This window comes from Ammodytes marinus, assembly GCF_949987685.1.
Source record: "Ammodytes marinus genome assembly, chromosome: 23".
Classification (NCBI taxonomy): Eukaryota; Metazoa; Chordata; class Actinopteri; order Uranoscopiformes; family Ammodytidae; genus Ammodytes; species Ammodytes marinus.
In genome coordinates, this window is record NC_137227.1 from 1,136,231 (window position 1) to 1,159,309 (window position 23,079).

Here is a 23,079-nt window from a genome sequence, read left to right on the forward strand (position 1 = left end):
ATTTTTACTGTATTTTTGCTGCTGGACGCGCAGCTCGTGAGAAGAATAGGCTGAAGCTGACACTCAGCTGATTAAGCTGTGTATCAGCTGGGTGTCAGTTCGGCGCAGCTCAGCTCCAAACTGACACGGGGACAGTATTGACGGTCCCGTTAACATGGGAAGCAAAATAAAAACACACACTTCTTGCACAGCGTGAACCTGTTGGCACTGTGCGGGAGACGCTCCGAGACCACCTCTTCAGCTGGGTCTCGGAGCGCTTGTTTGGTCCGCCCCAGAGTGTGATTGCTGTATTCACACCTGCCTGAAAGATGCGCACCGAAGGCAGAAGTGCATCTGAGTTTGTTTCAACCGAACTAAACACGGCATGTGTGAATACACCCTAAGTGTCATCACAGAGTAAAATACACAGTGCTGAGGTTACATGACGACCAGTTCTCATCAGTTGCCATCAGTGAAGGACTGGCTGGGCGGCAGGGATCCTAACTTGTGAAAAAGCACACTTTACTCTCAAAACAATGTTAACTCTTCACTAAATGGTGTTTTCTTTTCAAATGAGAAACACATACATCATATGACTACACATTTCTAGCACTCATTGAACACTGGTGTGCAGAATGGAAAACACTATAGTATAAATGCAAACCACTATCTGAATGCTTTATCAGTAGAATTATGCCTTTGCATGTTCATACACTTTCACCTACAGTAACAACAAATACTTTACCAGGGTTCTCAACCCTCACGCAATGAGAGTGAGACACACGCATTTCAGGCAATTCACACGCTCCACGCCACACCTTGCATTTCTCACGCAAATTATAACTCTGCCAAACAATTTTTTTTATATATAGCCTATAGCTTCGATAAATCCTGGCCTTCACCACCATCACCTAGTGTTGCCACCTTATTTATACTATCTATGGTTGCCACCCGTCCCATTTTTCCCGAAATTGTTCTCTTTTTTCACCAGCTGTCCCGAGGAAGGAAAAATCTCTCCCGGGACACAATTTGTCCCATTTTTTTGGGGAAAAACTCATTCGTTTTTTTGGGGAAAAACTAATTTGATTTCCTTCGTTCAGTAGTTAAGGCCGTTTCACACGGGCCGTGGCGTTTGTTGCGCCCACTAATGCATTCTGCGAGAGCCGAGCGGGCAGAGAGAAGGCGCAGCGTTTCGTCAGGCTACACGACAAGCGTGCAGGGGCGGTCCTAACGATCTCGGGGCCCGTTTCAAGACCCTGTGTGGGCCCCCCACATTTATTTTTTATTTTTTTCTATGAATAATGCTTGTGCATGCTCCCCGCAAAAATAAAAAAGATTGTGGAAACTAGTTGGTTCATGGACGGATTATGAGATAATAGGCCCAGACTCTTAAAGCCCCCCCGCCCCCCTCCCTATCCAGTCAGTTACATTGACTTTTACGCAAAGATACATACGTTTACTGGCATAAATATATTAAGGGAGTCAGTGTTTCCCACAGGATTTTGGGATACTGTGGGAGATATCCTGTACCTTGTTGGGGGGTCCGGGGGCATGCCCCCCTGGAAGAAAATTGGTACAGTTTTAAAATAAAATGCATCAATCTGAAAAATCAATCTGGAAAATTTAGATTTAAATCAAATCTTGAGCTGCAGAAGGAACATTATTTTTCTTAAACAGGCAGCACTCTTTACTCTGCAACTGTAAAAACATTTCAGAAGATTGGTCTGCAGACCCATGTTTTATGATGGAGGGGCCCATTGCAACAGATACAGGGTGGAAAGCTACTTTTTTATGAACAGTATATAATTTACATGTAGAAAGTTTATTCCTGTATGTGTGTGGGGGCCTTAGAGGCCCCTCATGAAGGCCATAAGACATAGCTAATAATGCTTTTGTTTTGCACTTGCTTTTCGATTTTTCACCTACTAGTTGAGGGGCCAAGTTGGTTTTAGTGCTCCCACATTCAAATGCGGACGCCGAAAGAGTCTTCGCCAAGGTTGGTCTTCACCAGCACCAGAAACAGACTAGCCCTAGAAGGAACATTGTCGTCCATTATGATGGTCTAAATGGCTGGTGTGGAGCCACAGTGCTTCAAGTGGGAGCCAGAAAACCCCTATCCTGAAGGCCTCAAAATCTGCCACTCTAAGCTACAACAGCGAGCATCAGTAATATCCAGTATCCATATTTGCTGAACTGAACTAAGAGTTTTACTGAAATAACTACCCCGAAGAACTACCCTAGGCCTACACCCATCTCACTAGTCTGGCATTTGGTATTAATCCAGTTATACTTTCATCATAAAATTACTACAATAGGCTATATTTTAACTAAAACAAAGAAATTATATTGAACTGAACTTGTGTTAAAAACCATTATTATGCTTTAAATTAATAAATAAACACAATAAAATTTCGCTCGCGCGCTCGCATGGGAAATCCGCTTCTGTCTCACTCTAAACAATTTCCAAAAGTTGAGAACCCTGCTTTACGGTTTTTGCCAAATGCAAACACACATGTTGCAGAATAGTTTATTTTGCCATTTCAAACAAACACAATGAGTAGGTACTGCAGTTCAAGCAATTCAGTGTGTCAGTATAAACTAAGAAACAATTACAGTAAAGTTAGGGAACAATGGTAAAAGAAAAAACAGCGTTGTAAGGAATTGGGTGGTTGGATTATGAATCCTTTTATGGATACCGCCTCCTGTTTGCGTCTGGCCACATCGCCTCATCAACATCACACTCAATGTCATCCTTTGAGAAGCAACAGGGAAATGATCACCTGATATCCAGTCTAAAGCAACTCAGGTTGGGCTGCACTCTGTCCAGGCTCCCTCATTGATAGGCCATGATCTATAACAGGGGTGGCCAACCAGTCAGAGACAAAGAGCCACATTTTTTACTGTGTTACTGCAAAGAGCCACATCGTACACACGGGTACACACAGTGGCGATTCCAGGAAATTTTGACTGGGGGTGGCCAAGGTGGGCCACAGAGTGAATGAATAGCATGTCATGTGATATGCTGTACAACCAATTCAAAGATGACTTATAATCCCAAATGCCGAAATCATGTTAGTATCCATTGTAATGTTTGTCAGAAAACTAAACCCCAAAAGGGGGGTCTGGGGGCATCCCCCCCCCAGAAGATTTTTTTGTGTTTTTAACATGTAATCTAAGCATTCTGGTGCATTCTCGCGAAGATAATAAAGGAAAAAGTCAATATTTATTTCAGCTCAGATGAATAGTAAAATTAGCAAGACAACATAACTTGCTAGCAGCCAGATGCCTAACAACTGGACAGAGGGACGGATGACCACTAGCTTTTGACCAAATATCTTGCTAAAAAAATAAACCTTTATTTATGAAAGTCTGCCCTTGCTAAGAACATGTTACACTCGCTAACTACAAACTTAAATTTTTTTATTCAGATTTCAAAAATCTGCTGGGACACGTGCCTATACACATGCATGGGTGGCACGCATGTCACAAGCACACTTATGCTGTTTTCAAGACCTTTGCTGACCAGAGACCAGTTCTAGTGGCCACAGTCCTAACATTAATTTAGTAATTGAAAATTGAAAACTGATCTCATATCAGTGGATTGGAGTGTTTGTGTGATGAACTTGGCAACTACCTATCAAAAAAAGTTAAGAAAGAAAAAAAAATACATATCATCTCTGAACTAGGATACATATCAGGAAAAAAATTTAATTAAAAAAATAAAATGAAAATAAAAAATAACATTTGAACTGGGGGGGAGGGGCACTGGGGTGGCCAGTAAGATTTCAGGGGGGGGAGGGGGGGTTATTTTCGCGGGGAGCTTGCACATGCATGCACAAGCATTATTTATTAAAAAAAAAAAAAAAAAAAAAAAAAAAACAGGGGGCCCCACACTAGGACTTGAAACGGGCCCCCAGATCGTTAAGGCCGCCCGTGTGATAATGACAGGACTGGACTAAAGACGACAGGGCAGTCATTTTCAACAATGAACATTGTGTGCACTGCCTCACACACACACATTGGCCGCGTTTCCCAGAATCGATCGTTCTTTGGGGCCAAAGAAGGGTCGAAAGAAGGGTTCGCCAAAGAACGAGCGTTAAGATACGGGTGTTTCCCAGATGCCATCTTAAGTGCCTTCTTTGGAGAACGCGTAAGTTGAAGCGAAAGAAGCTCTTTGGTGGGAGCTGTCCACCGCGGTCGTGCTGAAACTGAATAAATCGATGCCAGGCGAATCGATCACCCACCTCTTTATCAGCGCATAAGTCACACAGCGCCCCGTGGTCTCCCCCACACAGGTGGAATTAGGCTACGCATGTAGGCTAACGTGTGTGTGGGTGCGGGTGTGTGTGGCAACAAGTGTATCAAAGTAGTAATCAAGCCCATTAGCGCATATATACCCCGTGGATATAGGCACACACATGTGATGTGAGAATGGAAGAAAGCGGCAGCAAAATAAACAAGCGGGCACCGTCGTTTACCGCGGAGGAGTTGGGCGTCTTAGTGGACGAGGTCTGGCAGCACCGGGCAGTTTTATTCGGGGGAACAAGGGGCAAAAAGAACATCACGGTGAAGAACCGTGTTAGGCAGGCCATAGCCGAAAATATGTCCCCCTCCAGCCCATGTGGCCTGCGTGACAGGCGTGCTGTGAGGAAGAAGTGGCAGGAGTTCCAGAACCAAACAAAAAGGAAGAGTGAGAAGGTTTCACTAATCAATCTCCCTTCGTTGCAGGTGATGCAGACGCAGTAAAGACAGCGCGGAGTAACCCCTCCCCCATATGGTTTCAATAAACTATTTTGGTTTCTTTTCAACCATGTATTGTGTGGATCATTTTGCATTGAAATGAGGGTGTCAAACCTAGCAACAAAAAGTCCCAGGCAATTTGTAATGTATCTAAGCGTAGGTTAATGACGTGTGCGTATTGTGCAACAGCAACAGCATTCCAGTGCCAGACTTTCAGGTAAAGCACCGGACACTGCAGCAATAATCATAGTGTGCAGGACGTTACATGTAGCCTACATCTGCTGGTTCTGTTTATTTATTTCAGCCTTCAGGCCTGAGAGTTGATATGGGTGATGTGTGGTGGTTGTGGGTTTATGGTTTAGTGCTTGGTGACTGGTGGTGAAGAGGTAGGGGCTGCGGGTTGTTGGACCGGGCTGAAGGCAAAATTGCAGCGGGTTGCTCTGGATGTGTGGAGACACCAGAGAGATCAGCCGTTGGATCTCCGCACGGGGCAGCCGGTACTTTGCCTGGACGGCCCGGTCTGATAGCACGTCCAGTGGGGAGAAGTGCCGACGCACGTATGCATTTATGTAAACCGTCTGGCTTCGCGCACGGCGAGGCTGTTGGTTCGCAGCGAGAAGGTGTTGTATTGCAGCCATGGTTTCTCACACGCGCGGACTTTGGCAACGCCTTTAGCAGGTGGAGCCGCTCTGAATGAGGTTCAGCTGAGTTCAATTAAATCTGTTTCTTTGATATCTGTGAAATGCTGTTGTTGAAGGGTTGTTGATGATTTTGTTGTATGTGTAGTAGTACTATAAACTCACATGTGTGTGGAAAACGTAAACGTCTGATTCATTAAAACATTTTTTTTCTCTACTATTAGTCTACGGCTGTGTCTTGATTCAGGGGTTGCGGTCTTGGAACCGGCCTCGTAGGCTGCATTTGAAGACCGATTGCGTCATAGCGGCGCGCAAAGGCTGTCCCATTTGCAAGGCTCTTTGCAAGGCTCCTCATATGCGGTCGTGAAATGCAGCCTTCGTTTCACGGTTTTGAAGCAGTTTTGAAGGCTGCATCAGATGTATCCTTCGTGGCCCAACATATCCCAAGATTCATTGCGTTTTTTTCAGAGATTGCATAAAATAAAATAAAAAATAACAAAACAGCAACGTGTTGCTCCATCTTCTTAACTTTTATCTTCCTTTCTTTTTTTCTTGTACTTTTTTTTCTTTTCGTCTGGTAGACAACTTATTTTTCTTTTTTCCTCCGCTGACAGGGCTGTCTCCGTTGGCAGCAATCAGGGTTGCTAGGCAGCACAGGAGCGGCAAGTCGTCACGCAAGGTAACGGCTTGTTACGTAAACCGGAAATGCTCGTAAACGGAGACCTGCGGAGACCGTCTCGTTTAACAAGGCTCGTTGGCCTTAAAACCGGCCTTAAAATCGGCCTTCATAGGCTATAGCCTTCATAGACCGCGAGACTGCGTCCTACCAAGTGCGTGGTCTCTGAATCAAGACACAGGCTATGTTTCTTGCGCCAGTGGTCCGCATTGAGCATTGTTTTATTATTTCGAAAAGTGGAGGAAATAAATTTCCCTGACGCGGCATGATCACTGACGATTTGGTCGCTAAGAAAGGTTGAAAGAGTGGGTCAGCTCCGTCTTTCAGTTCCATCTTAGTGAAAGTACTACTTTCGCTAAGAACGAATCTGGGAAACGCATTCTTCTTTCACAGCGTTCTTAAGAGCGCTCCAAAGTAGTACTTTGCCCAAAGAGGCTCTTAACGATTCTGGGAAACGCGGCCATTCTCAGTTCAACCAAGTCCACAAACAAAAATATAACAATTTAAAATAGCGTTTTTCTCTTACTATGCATGTTGCTTTGTGGGACTTACTTTTAGCATGGAGAGAGCTGAAGTGGCGCTGAAGATTTGAAGCCTTGAAATGCGCAAATGACACCTGGCATATAAGGCAGAATGGCTTGGCATAACGTTCAACAAAAAATATGAACTCTCCCACTCTGTTTCGGAGCGAACTTGACACAAATAGTTTACTCACGGAAAACCTCCCTCCAAGCTGAGCGGGCAGTTTTATGTTGCGTCCGCACCAAACGTTTGCGAACGTTATGTTGCGTCCTCAATTAAACATTTGCGAACAGGCATACACATTAATAAAATAAAAAATGAAATAATAGACAACATGTAAAACGAACGTAAGAGCCGCATGAAACGTTTGCGAACATGCACACTCATAGGCCCACACAAAAAAAAAAGTATAAAAAAAAAAAAAAAAAAAATTATAATCACATAATTTGATATGAACTGAAGAGCCGCACGAAGCTGGGCAAAGAGCCGCATGCGGCTCGCGAGCCGCGGGTTGGCCACCCCTGATCTATAACATGGTCCACTATAGTGTTCCTGTTGTATGTGTGTCCTTCTGTTACCTTCTTTGTCCTTGTCCTCCTGTCGCTCTCTCTCCTCCTCTTCCCCTGACTCTTTACTGTCTCAGAAAGGAGCTGAGCTCACCTGGGATCTATTTGTAGTGCTAAGGTTTAGACTGATTGGTAATCAATTAGTTTAATTTTTCAAGAAGTGTGTTGGAGAATTTCAAACACAGTGCAAAGCATATATCGTGTCTGTAGGGTTGGTGCTTTGGTTTTAGGGCATAGTTACAAAAGTTAGAGGTTGTGGTCATAGCAGTCACTTTTAGTGTTTACAGTATTCGGCAAAAACTGTATTTGTACCAAAATGTGCAGTCTGCTGTAAATCACAGCAAACAGGAGCTCATCTCTGACCCTTCTATAGCTAACTGCACAAAAGCCTTTTGAGTTTAGAAATTTGATTGGCAGTGTGTTCTGTGTGAACACAAAGAGAGAGAATTCAGGAAGAGTGTGCAGATATAGAGAATTGTGTGTAGTGTTGTGAAAAATGTGTGTTTTGGAATGAGAATATGAGTCTAAGGCAGGAAATGTGTTTGGAGTTCAGCAGAATTGGTTAAGCAGTTGGTAAATTAGTTTCAGATTGTGCACATTGTAGTCCAGGCAAAATAGCGTTTTTCATAGAATAAATTGTAAAAGAATTTTTTTCAGCTCAGATAATTTCTATGAGGTGTCCAGAACAACATACTAAAAGTCCTAAGAAATCCTAGTTGGGGAAATATGTTTAATTCTCATCAATCCGAGATGTGTGCCAATAAGGCGAGACACCAATAAATCCCAATGGGGCTATTTTTTTCCTTTAGTCCTATCAAAATGAAACTTTACACAATGAAAGTATCCATGAAAATTTAAATGTTTTGTATTACAAGTTTCTTTGAAAATGTATTTTAATATGCAAATGAGCTATACACTAATCGTACACGCCCAAAATAAACCCAAATAGGCTTAATTTTTTCCTTTACTCCTACCACAATAAAACTTTACATAGTAAAAGTATACTTGAAAAGTAAAACATTTTGTATTACAAGTTTCTTTTTAAATGAATTTGAATATGCACATGAGCTCCACACTTATTGAATATCCAATCATCGTACTGCCAATGGGTGATGGCGATGCTGCTTTTAGACTGGGCTCTAACCTGAAAAACTGCCTGGCTTACTTATAACAGGTGCCTCTCATGAATTAGATCCCCCCTCCCCCTCCCTAGCTAGTGTCATTTTTTACTTTTTTCAGTGCCATTCCCTTTCCAATGCCAAATAGACGAGACGTAGAATCACAGCCTGAAATGGCATAGTGAAAGAGGAGATTGTCACACACCTTGGGACCAATTAACTCGCCTTTTGGAATTTTATTTATTTTGACTATCATTAATTAATTCTTATCAATACCAGTATTTTTTATATGAAATAACAGATTTTTGTTTATCAATTCCACATTTTTCTTTACCGGAAATCAATTGTTAAAACTGATAAAAAATTAATTATTTGACAACTTTTGTATGTGCAAAAGTTTGTGAACCCTGAGCTGCATTGCTTAAATGGAGCAGGTAAACACAATCAGGTGGGCCAAATTGAGTGATGAAATGGACCAATGTAATGAGAGATCTTTAGGGAAGTAATTGGGCGGCACCAGATAAAACAGAGATAAAACCAGGTCAGTTTAGGCTCACCAAAGTGAACCCATACAGGTCAGACATGCCAAAAGGGAAAGACAATCTCAGAGGATCTCAGGAAGAGAGATGTGATGTTGCACATTTGTCTGGGGACAGCTATACATTAATTTATTTGGTTCTTGTGCCATAAACAGCTTGTGTGCATTCAGATCAGTATGATGCAACAAGAGTAGCCTACTAACAAGTCTGTGTCATCATCACCTACTGAGACTGTGTATTTTGTTCTGGCAGAGGCAATGGCAGTTTGGACAATGAGCACATCTGCATCGCGCTTTGCATGGTTTGTGATACACCATTTTTTGTCTTACAAGTTTCTTTGAAAATGAATTTTAATATGCAAATGAGCTATGCACTAATCAAATATAGGCTACCCAAAATATATCTGCATAGGCTTCATTTTTACCTTTACTCCTACCACATTAAACTTTACACAATGAAAGTCTACATGAAAAGTAAAACATTTGTATTAGAAGTTAACTTATAATGGTCAAGGCTTTCCAGAAGGGGTTGGTCGAATGTCAGAACAGGGGTCACATCATACTGCAGAGCTTGAGTTGCCACAAACCTCAATGTTGAGTATATGCAGGATTCATCACTGGGATCAAGATCAATCATTGGAAGTAATGTTACTGAAGCTCTCCCAGGGTGTTCATCTAGAAGATGCAGGATCTGCATCATACCAGACCATGATGGCCTTTGAGAGTGAAGGAGTAGGGATGTCTTCCACAAAACATCCAGCTGTGATGTTTTGTTATCTGCTGGCAACAGAGCCAGTGGCTGATACACAATAGGTTCACGTATAGGAGGAATCATAAAGTACTGAATGTGTATGCAACCAACCGCAGCAATATCTGCAGCAGTCACTTGGATCTTTAAAGGAAAAAATTAAGCCTATGCGGATATATTTTGGGTAGCCTATATTTGATTAGTGTATAGCTCATTTGCATATTAAAATTCAATTTCAAAGAAACTTGTAAGATAAAAATGGTGTATAACAAACCATGCAAAGCACGATGCAGATGTGCTCATTGTCCAAACTGCCATTGCCTCTGCCAGAACAAAAGACACAGTCTCAGTAGGTGATGACACAGACTTGTTAGTACTCTTGTTGCATCATGCTGATCTGAATGCACACGAGCTGTTTATGGCACCAGAACCAAAGAAAGCAACAAAAACAAGAGGGATATGGTGCATAAAGTAGACAAAGGAGTTACTTGGTCCCAAGATGTGTGACAATCTCCTCTTTCTCCATGCCATTTCAGGCTGTGATTCTACATCTCGTCTATTTGGCATAGGAAAGGGAATGGCACTAGCCTGGAACTCCAGACCTGCCACTAGGCGCTGGCAAATTAAATGTGCTGCGCCTGTTGGTCTGGGCACTCTCCATTGAAGCTCATTAAATATGTCAAGAAATCCTGAGCTGCGTTTTAATTGGTTCTATCTGATATGGGCGGGCCAGAGCCCTATGTATGGTGCTCTGGGGCCTCGACCCTTTACAATTTGGAAGACGGCACTCAAATCTTTCATTAGCAAGTAAGAGGAATGTTCTGTTTTGCCGACCAACGCAAAAGTTCAATTTAACAGTTAACCCCGCTGTTCGCTAAACGAACGGGGCTTAATACGTCACATTGTTCATTGCTCTGATTGGATGTAGTGCTATCAAATTGCGTGCAGTGGTATTTGAAGAGACAAATCTAATTCATGAGAGGCACCTGTTATACCCCTGGCAGGTAAGCCAGGCAGTTTTTCAGGTTAGAGGCCAGTCTAAAAGCAGCATTGCCATCACCCATTGGCAGTACGATGATTGGATATTCAATACGTGTGGAGCTCATGTGCATATTCAAATTCATTTAAAAAGAAACTTGTAATACAAAATGTTTTACTTTTCAAGTATACTTTTACTATGTAAAGTTTTATTGTGGTAGGAGTAAAGGAAAAAATTAAGCCTATTTGGGTTTATTTTGGGCGTGTACGATTAGTGTATAGCTCATTTGCATATTAAAATAAATTTTCAAAGAAACTTGTAATACAAAACATTTAAATTTTCATGGATACTTTCATTGTGTAAAGTTTCATTTTGATAGGAGTAAAGGAAAAAAATAGCCCCATTGGGATTTATTGGTGTCTCGCCTTATTGGCACACATCTCGGATTGATGAGAATTAAACATATTTCCCCAACTAGGATTTCTTAGGACTTTTAGTATGTTGTTCTGGACACCTCATAGAAAGTATCTGAGCTGAAAAAAATTCTTTTACAATTTATTCTATTTTTGGCCCCAAAATGCCTTACTTTGCCTGGCCTAATTGTGTCTGACAATTGATATGTCACTTGACTCACCTGCCAATAGACTTAGAAGAAATCCAAAGTTCATGATGGCAAGTTATTGTTATCCAGGAGCATCAAGCATACCTGTGAACAAACCACAGATACTAAGCAACACAGTCATGGCATTTCTTTCAGATTATTTGTAGCCAAACACCATACCCCTACAAAAGCATATTCTACATGTTTTGCTTACTTGCATCCATGTCTTTTTGACATATGCATTGACATAACATGTTGTAAAATTTATTTTTCCACTCGCTGGTATATGTGTAGCATTTTTTTTTTTTCCTTTTTTCTACATGAATTCTCAGTCAATGTGTGAGTATTGTTTTTTCTTTTTGTTATTTTGTATGTTCCATTTATTTATCTTGCATGATGCACCTACAGTGTACGTTACAGTAGACCTTAGTGTTTCTTTGGAAGGTGGGGAAGAGGTTAGTTTAAAGCAAGATTCAAAAGCATCAAGTTTGCATTTCAAAACAAAATTGTCATGCATGGAAAATTAAATAAAGAAATTTATGAAATAGGTATAGCAAAATGAATTGTATAAAGTATTTAGCTCTACCAACAAAGTGCTCAGCTGCTTGGTGGCACATTAACTTAAGCTGACAAAAATTAAAAATGTATCTTTTCAATGTCATCCAAGCCAATGCAATGAATCATACCCTCTAGAACAGTGGTTTTCAAACTGTGGGGTGGGGGCGCGCGGGGTTATGGCAGGGGGGGCACGGATGAATAATTTTTTTTTAGTTTGTGTTTTTTATATTAAGATCACGGCATAGCTGGACAAGAGTTCTTCTGCTTTGTTCCTCTCACTGCATTTAAATGCATTCATTACATTACAGATAAATAGCTCTCGGAAAAAGAGCACCAAGCCCAACTCAGAGGACCCTGCCTACATTTTTGTATTTCAAATGAATATTTTTATGGAAAATCTATGTGTCTTTCTTCAATAGCTTCTGATTCATCAGACCCAGTGTCTCAAAATTATTTGTTCACACAAAATTCCTCTTACAGTTTTTCACAATTGTTTAAACACATTTTTTGGAACATCAGACACAATGTGCACAATCTGAAACTAATTTACCAACTGCTTAACCAATTCTGCTGAACTCCAAACACATTTCCTGCCTTAGACTCATATTCTCATTCCAAAACACACATTTTTCACAACACTACACACAATTCTCTATATCTTGCACACTCTTCCTGAATTCTCTCTCATGGTATTCACACAGAACACACTGCCAATCAAATTTCTAAACTCAAAAGGCTTTTGTGCAGTTAGCTATAGAAGGGTCAGAGATGAGCTCCTGTTTGCTGTGATTTACAGTAGACTGCACATTTTGGTACATATACAGTTTGTGCCGAATACTGTAAACACTAAAGGTGACTGCTATGTGAAGTGTGTTGGAGAATTTCAAACACAGTGCAAAGCATATATCGTGTTTGTAGGGTTGGTGCTTTGGTTTTAGGGCATAGTTACAAAAGTTAGAGGTTGTGATGCTGTGGTCATAGCAGTCACTTTTAGTGTTTACAGTATTCGGCAAAAACTGTATTTGTACCAAAATGTGCAGTCTACTGTAAATCACAGCAAACAGGTGTCCTACCTATTCATTGTGTTTGTTTGAAATGGCAAAATAAACTATTCTGCAACATGTGTGTTAGCATTTGGCAAAAACCGTAAAGCATTTGTTGTTACTTTAATTAATAATTAATTAATTAATTGCTTGGATTTATATAGCGCCTTTCATGATACTCAAAGCGCTTTACAGGGTTCCAGACAATTCGTTCACACACAGTCATACCGGTGGTGGTAAACTACCATAGTAGCCACAGCTGCCCTGGGGCAGACTGACAGAAGCGAGGCTGCCATTCAGCGCCATCGGCCCCTCCGACCACCACCTCAAACATACAGCAGTCATACACATTCACACGAGGCAAGGTGGGTGAAGTGTCTTGCCCAGGGACACAACGACCATGACACAAGTGGCCGGGCTGGGATCGAACCGCCAGCCCTAGGATCATTGGCCAACCAGCTTAACCACCTGAGCCACAGTCGCCCCACAAGGGGCACTTTTACTGTAGGTGAAAGTGTATGAACGTGCAAAGGCATAATTCTACTGATAAAGCATTCATATAGTGGTTTGCATTTATACTATAGTGTTTTCCATTCTGCACACCAGTGTTCAATGAGTGCTAGAAATGTCTAGTCATATGATGTGTGTGTTTCTCATTTGAAAAGAAAACACCATTTAGCTAAGAGTTAACATTGTTTTGAGGGTAAAGTGTGCTTTTGCAAGAGAAGTGAAGGATTTTGCATTTTGTGTTTGAGTTTTGAAATTTGTGTTTAGGGTTTTGAAAAAGTGAGGTAGTCTATCAGGAAATGTGTTTAAGCAATTGTGAAAAACTGTAACAAAACTAGTATCCGCCTTACATTTAAGTTATCCAGGGTCAGCGCTTTGATATTGTTTATGTTGGTTTACTGGTAACACTGCCATTGTTCATTCAGGTGCTATTCTCGCTATGACCATTTTGATTTTTTTTTGCATAATTGGCATGAGAAGTGCGTATTGGAAAGTCCCTGAATCCATTCCACTTATATCGACTTGTACCTGTGTAAAGTAAAAAAAAAATGGGAAGCCATTTCCTCCTTCATTTTGTACAAAACTGACACCATGCCTGAAAATGTTTCATATTTTTCAGTTCCAGTTGCTTAATATGCATGGACAATTATAAGACCAATGACAAAGTCCAACCTCTCACCTGACTTGGACTGCTGAAGCTATGGCAAAGAGGAAGTATTACATTTAATAGACAGTGCTTCCCGTTGGATCACTTTTCACCACACCTTTCAATGTTGTCAGAACAATGTTTACTGTCTGTTTCTAACTTACAAGATTAAAATATATATTATAATGATATTAAGTAATAACAATAATACTGTAACTCCTTTTACAATACATAATTTACTGTGGCATACCTTGGTGGAATATTTAGTTTAAATGTTACTCAAAAACAAGGTTTAAATGGGCCTGTGGGAAATGACCAAAGGGGTTATATAAAACAAGCAGTCTCGCATCACTGAGAGTAAAAATGCAAATGTTTCAGTGTGTCAATCCACTAATGTTACTGTGAATATTAGAAGTGGAGTCCATTAAGATACACGGCTGGCGGCACAAGTTCTCAAGTGGGGTGCAGTGAATCGAGTGAAGGCCCCAACGAGATGACCTCATTACAGTTTTTCACAATTGCTTAAACACATTTCCTGATAGACTACCTCACTTTTTCAAAACCCTAAACACAAATTTCAAAACTCAAACACAAAATGCAAAATCCTTCACATCTCTTGCAAAAGCACACTTTACCCTCAAAACAGTGTTAACTCTTCACTAAATGGTGTTTTCTTTTCAAATGACAAACACACACATCATATGACTAGACATTTCTAGCACTCATTGAACACTGGTGTGCAGAATGTAAAACACTGTAGTATAAATGCAAACCACTATATGAATGCTTTATCAGTAAAATTATGCCTTTGTATGTTCATACACTTTCACCTACAGTAACAACAAATACTTTACGTTTTTTTGCCAAATGCTAACACACATGTTGCAGAATAGTTTATTTTGCCAATTCAAACAAACACAATGAATAGGTAGGACTGTAGTTCAAGCAATGTCATCATAAACTAAGAAACAATTACAGTAGAATAAAAAAAAACAGCGTTGTAAGGAATTGGGTGGTTGGATTATGAATCCTTTTATGCCTACCGCCTCCTGTTTGCATCTGGCCACATCGCATCATCAACATCACACTCAATGTCATCCTTTGAGAAGCAACAGGGTAATGATCACCTGATATCCAGTCTAAATCTCCTAATTATGGAGCGACTCAGGTTTAGCTGCACTCTCTGTCCAGGCTCCCTCATTGATAGGCCATGATCTATAACATAGTCAACTATAGTGTTCCTGGTGCATGTGTCTCCGTCTGTTGCCTTATTTGTCCTCGTCCTCCTGTCGCTCTCTCTCCTCCTCTTCCCCTGACTCTTACTGTCTCAGAAAGGAGCTGAGCTCAATTGGGGTCTATTTGTAGTGCTATGGTTTAGACTGATTGGTTTTCAATTAGTTTAATTTTTTTTCAAGAAGTATGTTGGAGAATTTCAAACACAGTGCAAAGCATATATCGTGTTTGTAGGGTTGGTGCTTTGGTTTAGGGCATGGTTACAAAAGTTAGAGGTTGTGATGCTGTGGTCATAGCAGTCACTTTTAGTGTTTACAGTATTCGGCAAAAACTGTATTTGTACCAAAATGTGCAGTCTACTGTAAATCACAGCAAACAGGAGCTCATCTCTGACCCTTCTATAGCTAACTGCACAAAAGCCTTTTGAGTTTAGAAATTTGATTGGCAGTGTGTCCTGTGTGAATACCATGAGAGAGAATTCAGGAAGAGTGTGCAATATATAGAAAATTGTGTGTAATGTTGTGAAAAATGTGTGTTCTGGAATGAGAATATGAGTCTAAGGCAGGAAATGTGTTTGGAGTTCAGCAGAATTGGTTAAGCAGTTGGTAAATTAGTTTCAGATTGAGCACATTGTGCCTGATGTTCCAAAAAATGTGTTTAAACAATTGTGAAAAACTGTAATAGAGTGCCAGTCAAGGCTCGAACGACCGAAGACAAAGTTAAGATTTGGCATTTATATGAGTTTCATGTTTTAATTCAAATAGTTTATGGAATGAATGAATTTTAGGAAAACACCAGTCTTCGCACAGATCTGGCGTTTCTGTCAGACACAAGCTTTAATCTCTTCGTTGGAGCAGGAGCTTAAGTGTATGTCTATGTAACATGCTTTATGTACTTCATGATTTGATGCAAATGTACAAAGAAAACAGTGCGGTTGAGACACATGTAATGTGTATTCATAATCAGCCAGATGTCAACTCACAACATCAAGGGCTGCAATCTATTCTGGGATCTTTCTCGCAGCCCTTCACATGTCTTCACTGTCTGTCTAGCTGTCTGTCTGTCTTTCTCTCTCAAGCCCACACACACACAGACAGACAGACACACACACAGACAGACAGACACACACACACACACACACACACACACACACACACACACACACACACACACACACACGGCTCACTCCATTCTTTCCTTATCTTATACTTCTATGGAACTGCCTTCACAAAACATGTAAAATAAATGTTTACATTTCAGAATTGCACTTCAGAAGCAACAGTAACCATTACATTTGAAACACTCCACATCATGCCAGATCAAACTGCACCCTGAATCTTATCCACTGAGCCACACAGGAGCTCAGTTCAAAGAATCTAAAGATGTTCAGACACAAAACCTAAAAATCACACTCACCTTGACAACTTGCGTGAATCTTCCGTACAGTGATAAGCATAAACAAAACTAAAGACGAAGAGCCATCTGATTATCTCACAAAACCTGTCCTACCAGCTCAACTGGCAGATCACCTCATAGCATGAAGCCAAGGCAGTACACTGAAAATCATTGACTGCAGTACGTAGGTTATGATAAAGTAAAGAGGAAGGTGTGTAAAAGTGGTCTTTATTGTAGTGGCCCTCTATTAGTATGGAAACTGAGCTGGTCTGGATGAGCATGGCTTGAATTTCATTGGAAAAAAAAATAACAACCAAAAAACAAATATGTATTGCTCTGAAGAAGCGGCAACTACAGATATACTTCTGTTTAAACAAATATTCTGATGGTATCTGACTAGTGATCGGAGAGGGATGCATCCTGTACACCAACAATCTATTCTGACATGTGAAAGCTAGGAGACAGAGGTCTACCCATTCAATTAAATACAATAGACCCGTATATGACAGCAGACGGAAAATCCATCATCTTGATTCTGTTGATAAATGAAGACATTTCATGCAAGAGTTGTTTTGTGGTGTGCTGTTTTGACTTGAAATCAAATTCTTTCTTGAAATACCCTGCGTACACTCACATTACAGTTTTTCACAATTGTTAAAACACATTTCAGACAGGAATACTTTTGTCAAAATAGAAGTTTATTTCAATTAGCAGAATAGCAGTAATAATATTTGGCGGTATGGTTCTGATCCGGGATCTCCACAACCTCCACGTGCACACGTGGAAAGCTTTAAGGCAGAGAGAGCCGTCCCTGTATACCCCTCTGGAGTAAGGTAAGTAAGCCTGATTGTAAACACCTGCCCATGAGCACATGCTGCTGGTCCAACAGTGATCATAAAAACCCGGAGTGGAGCAGAAACACCATTGCTTGTGAGAAAAAACAATAACAGAGGCTAAAAAAATCCCGTCAATAAACTTTAATGAATTTGAAAAAAATCTCTTAAAAAAAATAGTTTGAAACCATCCGGTTATTGAATCTAAAAGCCATACTGCTGGGACTGAGCAAATAAATAGTTGGGCCGAAATTTGCAACAAATTCAATTCTAATGAAAATGTTACTAAGAGAACAATACACCAACTTCAGGTTATCTTAATTATTATCCGTATTTCACATCTTTCTCATTTATAATTTTGACATTATATTTAATGATATCTGCACTGATAGACTCTGTAAAAAAACCCGAATCTCGCTTTAAAGAAGAGCTTGCCACAAACTTTCAACAAGGACAAAAAAGATGACGTTGCATGAAAGTTAGCCTGAGAATTCCATGAACAGAAGATGCAATATCTAAAGGAAGTATGACATGAAAATGAAAATTCTACAGGTGGAATTAGACATGAAGTTGGAAGAGAGAGCTATGATTCAAACAAGATACAGTACTGAGACAATTGTGATTACTAATCACAGTGAAGATATAAGTAGAAAATAAAAGGTGTTCATGTTGTGTTTTGTCATTTTGTTATCCATGTGTGTCAGTATTTTAAATCACAACAACCACATTTGAAAACAGAATTGTTTTAGACACTCATTGTATTATGCTGAATACATCTTCAATTTAAATGCATCCATCTAATAAGCTCAAGCAAAGTTGTTATTTCCAGTGCATTTTCCATATTGAAAGCGGTCTCGAAATGTAAGTTCATCAAATAAATGTTTTGGATAAGACCTATCCACAAGTACTCTTCTGGCTGGCCTCTGCAGTGGGAGTTGGTCTTCATTTAGATATTCCAAATAGTCCATGCTCTCTCACAAACACCACTAAACTGAAGTTAAACCTGCCTCTTTGGAGGATTAATTTAAACTCAAATTTAGACCTAGAGTAGCTCTAGTTGTCCGTATTGCAAGTGGCTTTGTTTAATCCAGAATATCTTTAATCTAGGACTATTTTAAACTGAGTCTGTGCAAGTAGCTTTGAATTAATCCAGCTCAAACAGGCATTTTAGTCTCGGACTAGGTTTAAGCCTTGTCTGTGAAACCGGCCCTTAAAGTCAAAAACCACCCAAAGTACTGAATTCAGCTGTGTTTTGCATAAAGCACATCTGTATGTTGTTGCTGCTAGGAAAGAGTCATTCAAAGGTGCATGTGTGTATTGTTTTGATGCTAAAAACAGTTTTGAAATGGGATTGTTAGGTTTTGTTTCAAGAGTTTAATTTTGCCGTATAAGTTAGAAGTTTATCTCCATGTGCTTTGTCCTATGTGTGTTAAGTTTTGACACAGTGGGCCAAAGTCTGCAACATGTGTGTAAGCATTTGGCAAAAACTGTAAGCAATTGTGAAAAACTGTAATACCCGCATTCACACTTGTAAGATTTACATTTTACCACCTTTCAACCTCCAGGCAATATGAAATGATGCATATAAATGATATAAAATAATAACAATAAAGTTTTATTATAAAAAATAATAATTATAATAATAATAAACAGAAGAGTAAAATATCAGTCCAGTATTAGATATAAATGAATAGGCACACATTTAAATTAGAAAAGGAAGTAGCTGGGACTGGCTGAAAAATCAGAACGTTGGAGGTGCTTGGACAAAGATGGTACTTTAGTACACATGCTTTGGAGTTGCCCAAAAATACCTTGTTTTGGTCTGCTATTCATATATTTGTTGAAAGAATGACTGGTATCGATATCCCTCTATTCTCCAGTCTGTTTATTTTGGGCGACCCCTCTGCTTTGGCTGATTGGTTTATGTTAGGAAGGAAACTTCTAGTCAAAGAATGGAAATTCACCTCTGCCTAAACACCATCTTTGTGGTACACTTCACTTGGGCTGGCTGCCAGAAAACTGATCATGTAGGTTTATCAATAAGGTGGAGAGAATTTCGTCAACCTCTTAAAATAATGGCCTAAATCACTTTTTGGCCAAAATTATTTTTTTGCTTAAATCAACTCCTTATGATGCTGGCCACCTCTGGTAAAATGGCCTAATTCCTCAGTTGAACAGATCATGTGATTTTACTTGACATAGGCCATTATACGATATTACCAGAATGTCAAGAGTGTGTTTTAGGCCATTTTATTTAGCCTAAGTCAAAATTTACTGTTAATTTTTTTTTTCAAGGACATTTCACAAGTGTGTAAAATGGCTTAAGTCACAAGTTAAACATTAATACAAAGGGTTTATTCCTATTATGTTACATAATTGACAGAAATTGTTATTACAATGTCAAGAGTCATCTTTTGACATAACCTGTTTTAGTGAAATTATTAATGAATATCATATATTCAATCTTTGGTTAAGTTTTTTGTGTTTCCTGAAAACACTGAAAAAATGACTTAGGCCATTATTTTAAGAGGGTGACGATTTGAAAGTACCACTCTTACTGGTGGCTCTGCTGAGCTCTTAATGGCGTTTCCAGCTCTTTCAAATACCAGTGTCATGTAAAATACGAACATCCTTTTAGTCTAGTTGACATATAATGCTGTACACTCTTAAAGGTGAAGTAAGCGGTTTATTTGTGTCAATATACGTGTTAAATCGCTCTTTATTCATACAGTGATCACTTACATAATGTGCGCGTTTCATAAAGCCGATCTCTCAGTCAGCTGCTCTGCAAGTAATCGGCAAATAAACTCTTCTGGGATCCCGAAATTAATATCCAATCACAGAGAACGCTACAAACCGACACTCGTCTCACTCATGGTCTCACTGCCGGTGCACGCCAGAGCGACACATGGGTGAATGTTTATCCGCCTACAATGGCGGAGCAGGTAAAAATCCTTCCCAATGTCTGTTTTGATGGTTTTTATCATGTTTTAATCACACTTATAGATCTGAGATGATGCTAGATAACTTGCTGCTTGAAGACCGCAGTGCATTAATGTGGTGACATAGGGACGAGCACCTTTAAGCATTTTTGTGCATCACTGTTTTGGTTTATGTATTAATTTATCGTTTTAAATAAATCTAATTTCCTATTTGTTATTTTCATGTGTTAATTTGGTATTGTACGTATATCTTACTCATTGTAAAATAATAAGAAAAAAATAATCAAAAGAAAAGGGAAGTAACACGTGTTCTAAGCCAAGTTCTTTCAAGTGAAACTTGAAATGGATCGTGTGTCTTTTTTTATGTGGTGCACACAAACTGAATAATGCTTCTTTTGTTTTTGAACCTGGAAACTGTGAGCAAACCTGTTTGGATGGTTCACCAAAACAACAGATGACAAATGTAATTACACCCTGGCCCTTTTATATTTTTATAAGACAATTTTACAGGCCTACAAAAATGATTTGGCACACCAGAAGCCAGTGCATTGCTCTGAGAACTGGAGTGATGTGTTAAGCGTTCACAATCTCAGCAATGCACCGAAAAGGTTTTATAGAAAATGTTGCCCCCAAAAATCTTAAGGGGCGGGGGGATGCCCCCAGACCACCTTACAGGGGTTAAGTTTGAGCACATGCCACCTTTTACAGGGCCATACGTTTGCAAGTCTGTATGCTGTTAATGCAGACAGTTTGGGAGTTCAAACCATGTATCATTGATTGAATGCCGCTTTATGTTACTCTCCTGTCAAGTGTCTTATCATTTAAATTCACGGAAAGATGACAGTCTCTCACCAAATACATGTATCTTCCCATTAGTCCCTTCTCTTGTTTTTGCTCCCTCCCCTCGACACACACACAGAATTTTGGCTTGCATGACGCCCCTGCTACTGACCCACCACACACGTTCTGAAAAGCAGCAGGATGAGAATTGTTATAATCTGCAGTGAAAGCTTTCAATCAGTCTGCCTGTGCATCGGCATTACAGTGTTATTTTAAAATAACTTTGAGAAAAAATACATGGCAGACGCTATGGTCACTTTAATGAATTATGCTACTAACTTAAGCACGTTTCAAACCTACATGAAAAAGAAGGTCCTAAAAGACCCAGAATTAATCTTAGCAAAATGTGTTCACCTAGAGATAAAGGAGGACTGGGATTGCCAGACCCAAGATTATATTACATCTCTTTCGAAATGGACAAAATAACCAGACACTGGAATAAAGATAATACATTAGAATGGGTTGCTATTGAAATTAAGTTGGCACTCCCTTTATCACCTATATAGACTCTCCCAGTGTTCGCTTAATTCACCTTACCCTATCATGGCACACTCCAAAGAGATATGGACTAAAATACATAACATTTTTAAATTGTCACATTGTGAGCAATCCTACTCCTCCTTATGGTATAACTTCATGATTAAAATTGGAAAGACATCAGTATTTTGGAAGAAGTGGCATAGTAGTGGTAAATGTAACATTACTGATCTATTTGAAGATGATGTGTTAATATCATATTCAGATTTAGTGAGAAAATATAAGATCAAGGGAAAAGACCATTTTTGGAAGTATCTTCAAATCAGGAGCTGTATTACCTCCAAGATTCAGTACAGAGATGGGAACCACATTATGGATTACTTCAAACTACCTGAGGAGTGTAAACAAGCTTCTATATTTTATAGGAAAACCAAACAATTGCTAAGCTTTGACTGTCATAACCTAAAAGTAATATGGGAGAAAGATTTAGGATGTATAATGGAGGACAGTTAGCCTGGTGCTACCAGACCATCGAACTTCATTTCATTTGTACAGAAGGTCTGGCAGTGCTGTAATTGGCAAACGTTCACTCATGGAGGCGGGTGTCTGTTAAAGTTTAAAACTATTGGATCTGCCCAGTGCCACTCTGGATTAGCCAACCAATCGCATAACCTTTGGTCATCACGTGTGTCATGAGCCGGCTTCTGGCAACTGAAACTGGAGCGCGACTTCGACGGCATCGTTCTCAGCCACTCGCTCTGTTCGCTGATTGGACCGGCTGTCGAATCTCCGGCAAAACTGGGAAATGGGCTGTACACCCAGACTGACTACTGAAGGGAAAATAAAATTTGGCCGGAAGTAGGCGGGCGGGCGGAGCCAGGCTAGAGGACAGTAGTACTGGGTTGAAAATTATATCTGACAATAGAAAGTACACAAGAGAAGCCAAAGGGAAATTCACCCAATATAAAATAATACACAGGTACTACTTAACATCACTAAGATTATATAGAATGGGAGCAATGAATAACAATTTATGTTGGAAATGTCAGAAAGAAGCAGGCACTTTATTACACTGTATTTGGCAATGCCCATGTATTCAGCCCTTTAGGAGATTTGTTTCGGCAAATGGGCCGGAAGAAAACTACCAGTATCTCCTAGACTTTGCCTGTTAGGTGACAGAAGTCAACTACATAACATGTCAAGTAAAGAGTTTTCTGTCATCATGGTTTGCATTACAGTGGCTGCAAGGACGATTCTTAAACACTGGAAAACAGTTACAACTCCAGGATTTAAAGAATGGGCTTACGCCATGATAAAAACAGCCTCATATGAACATATGCTTAATAAGCTGAATACTATAAACAAGGATAACAAGCATGGGAGAGTTTCTGGACATATATCACACTGACCGATAAACCTGTAACCTGAACAAAGTTGATGGAATGTACTGATGCTTTTGATTGTTGCATGGATAACCATTCTAGTCACTCCAATATGAAT

General features: G+C 39.8%; 1 protein-coding gene across 1 annotated transcript in view; it reads right to left on the minus strand.

Moving 5' to 3' along the window:
- LOC307269421 (uncharacterized protein) overlaps positions 1-22,890 on the minus strand; it is a gene marked incomplete at its 5' end in the record, with an annotated part of 42,519 nt that extends 19,629 nt beyond the window's left edge. The window contains one exon of the mRNA XM_080052389.1: positions 22,886-22,890. Coding sequence (XP_079908515.1) covers positions 22,886-22,890 — 5 coding nt within the window. The remainder of the gene's footprint in view (positions 1-22,885) is intronic.
- Between the last annotated feature and the right edge of the window lie 189 nt (positions 22,891-23,079).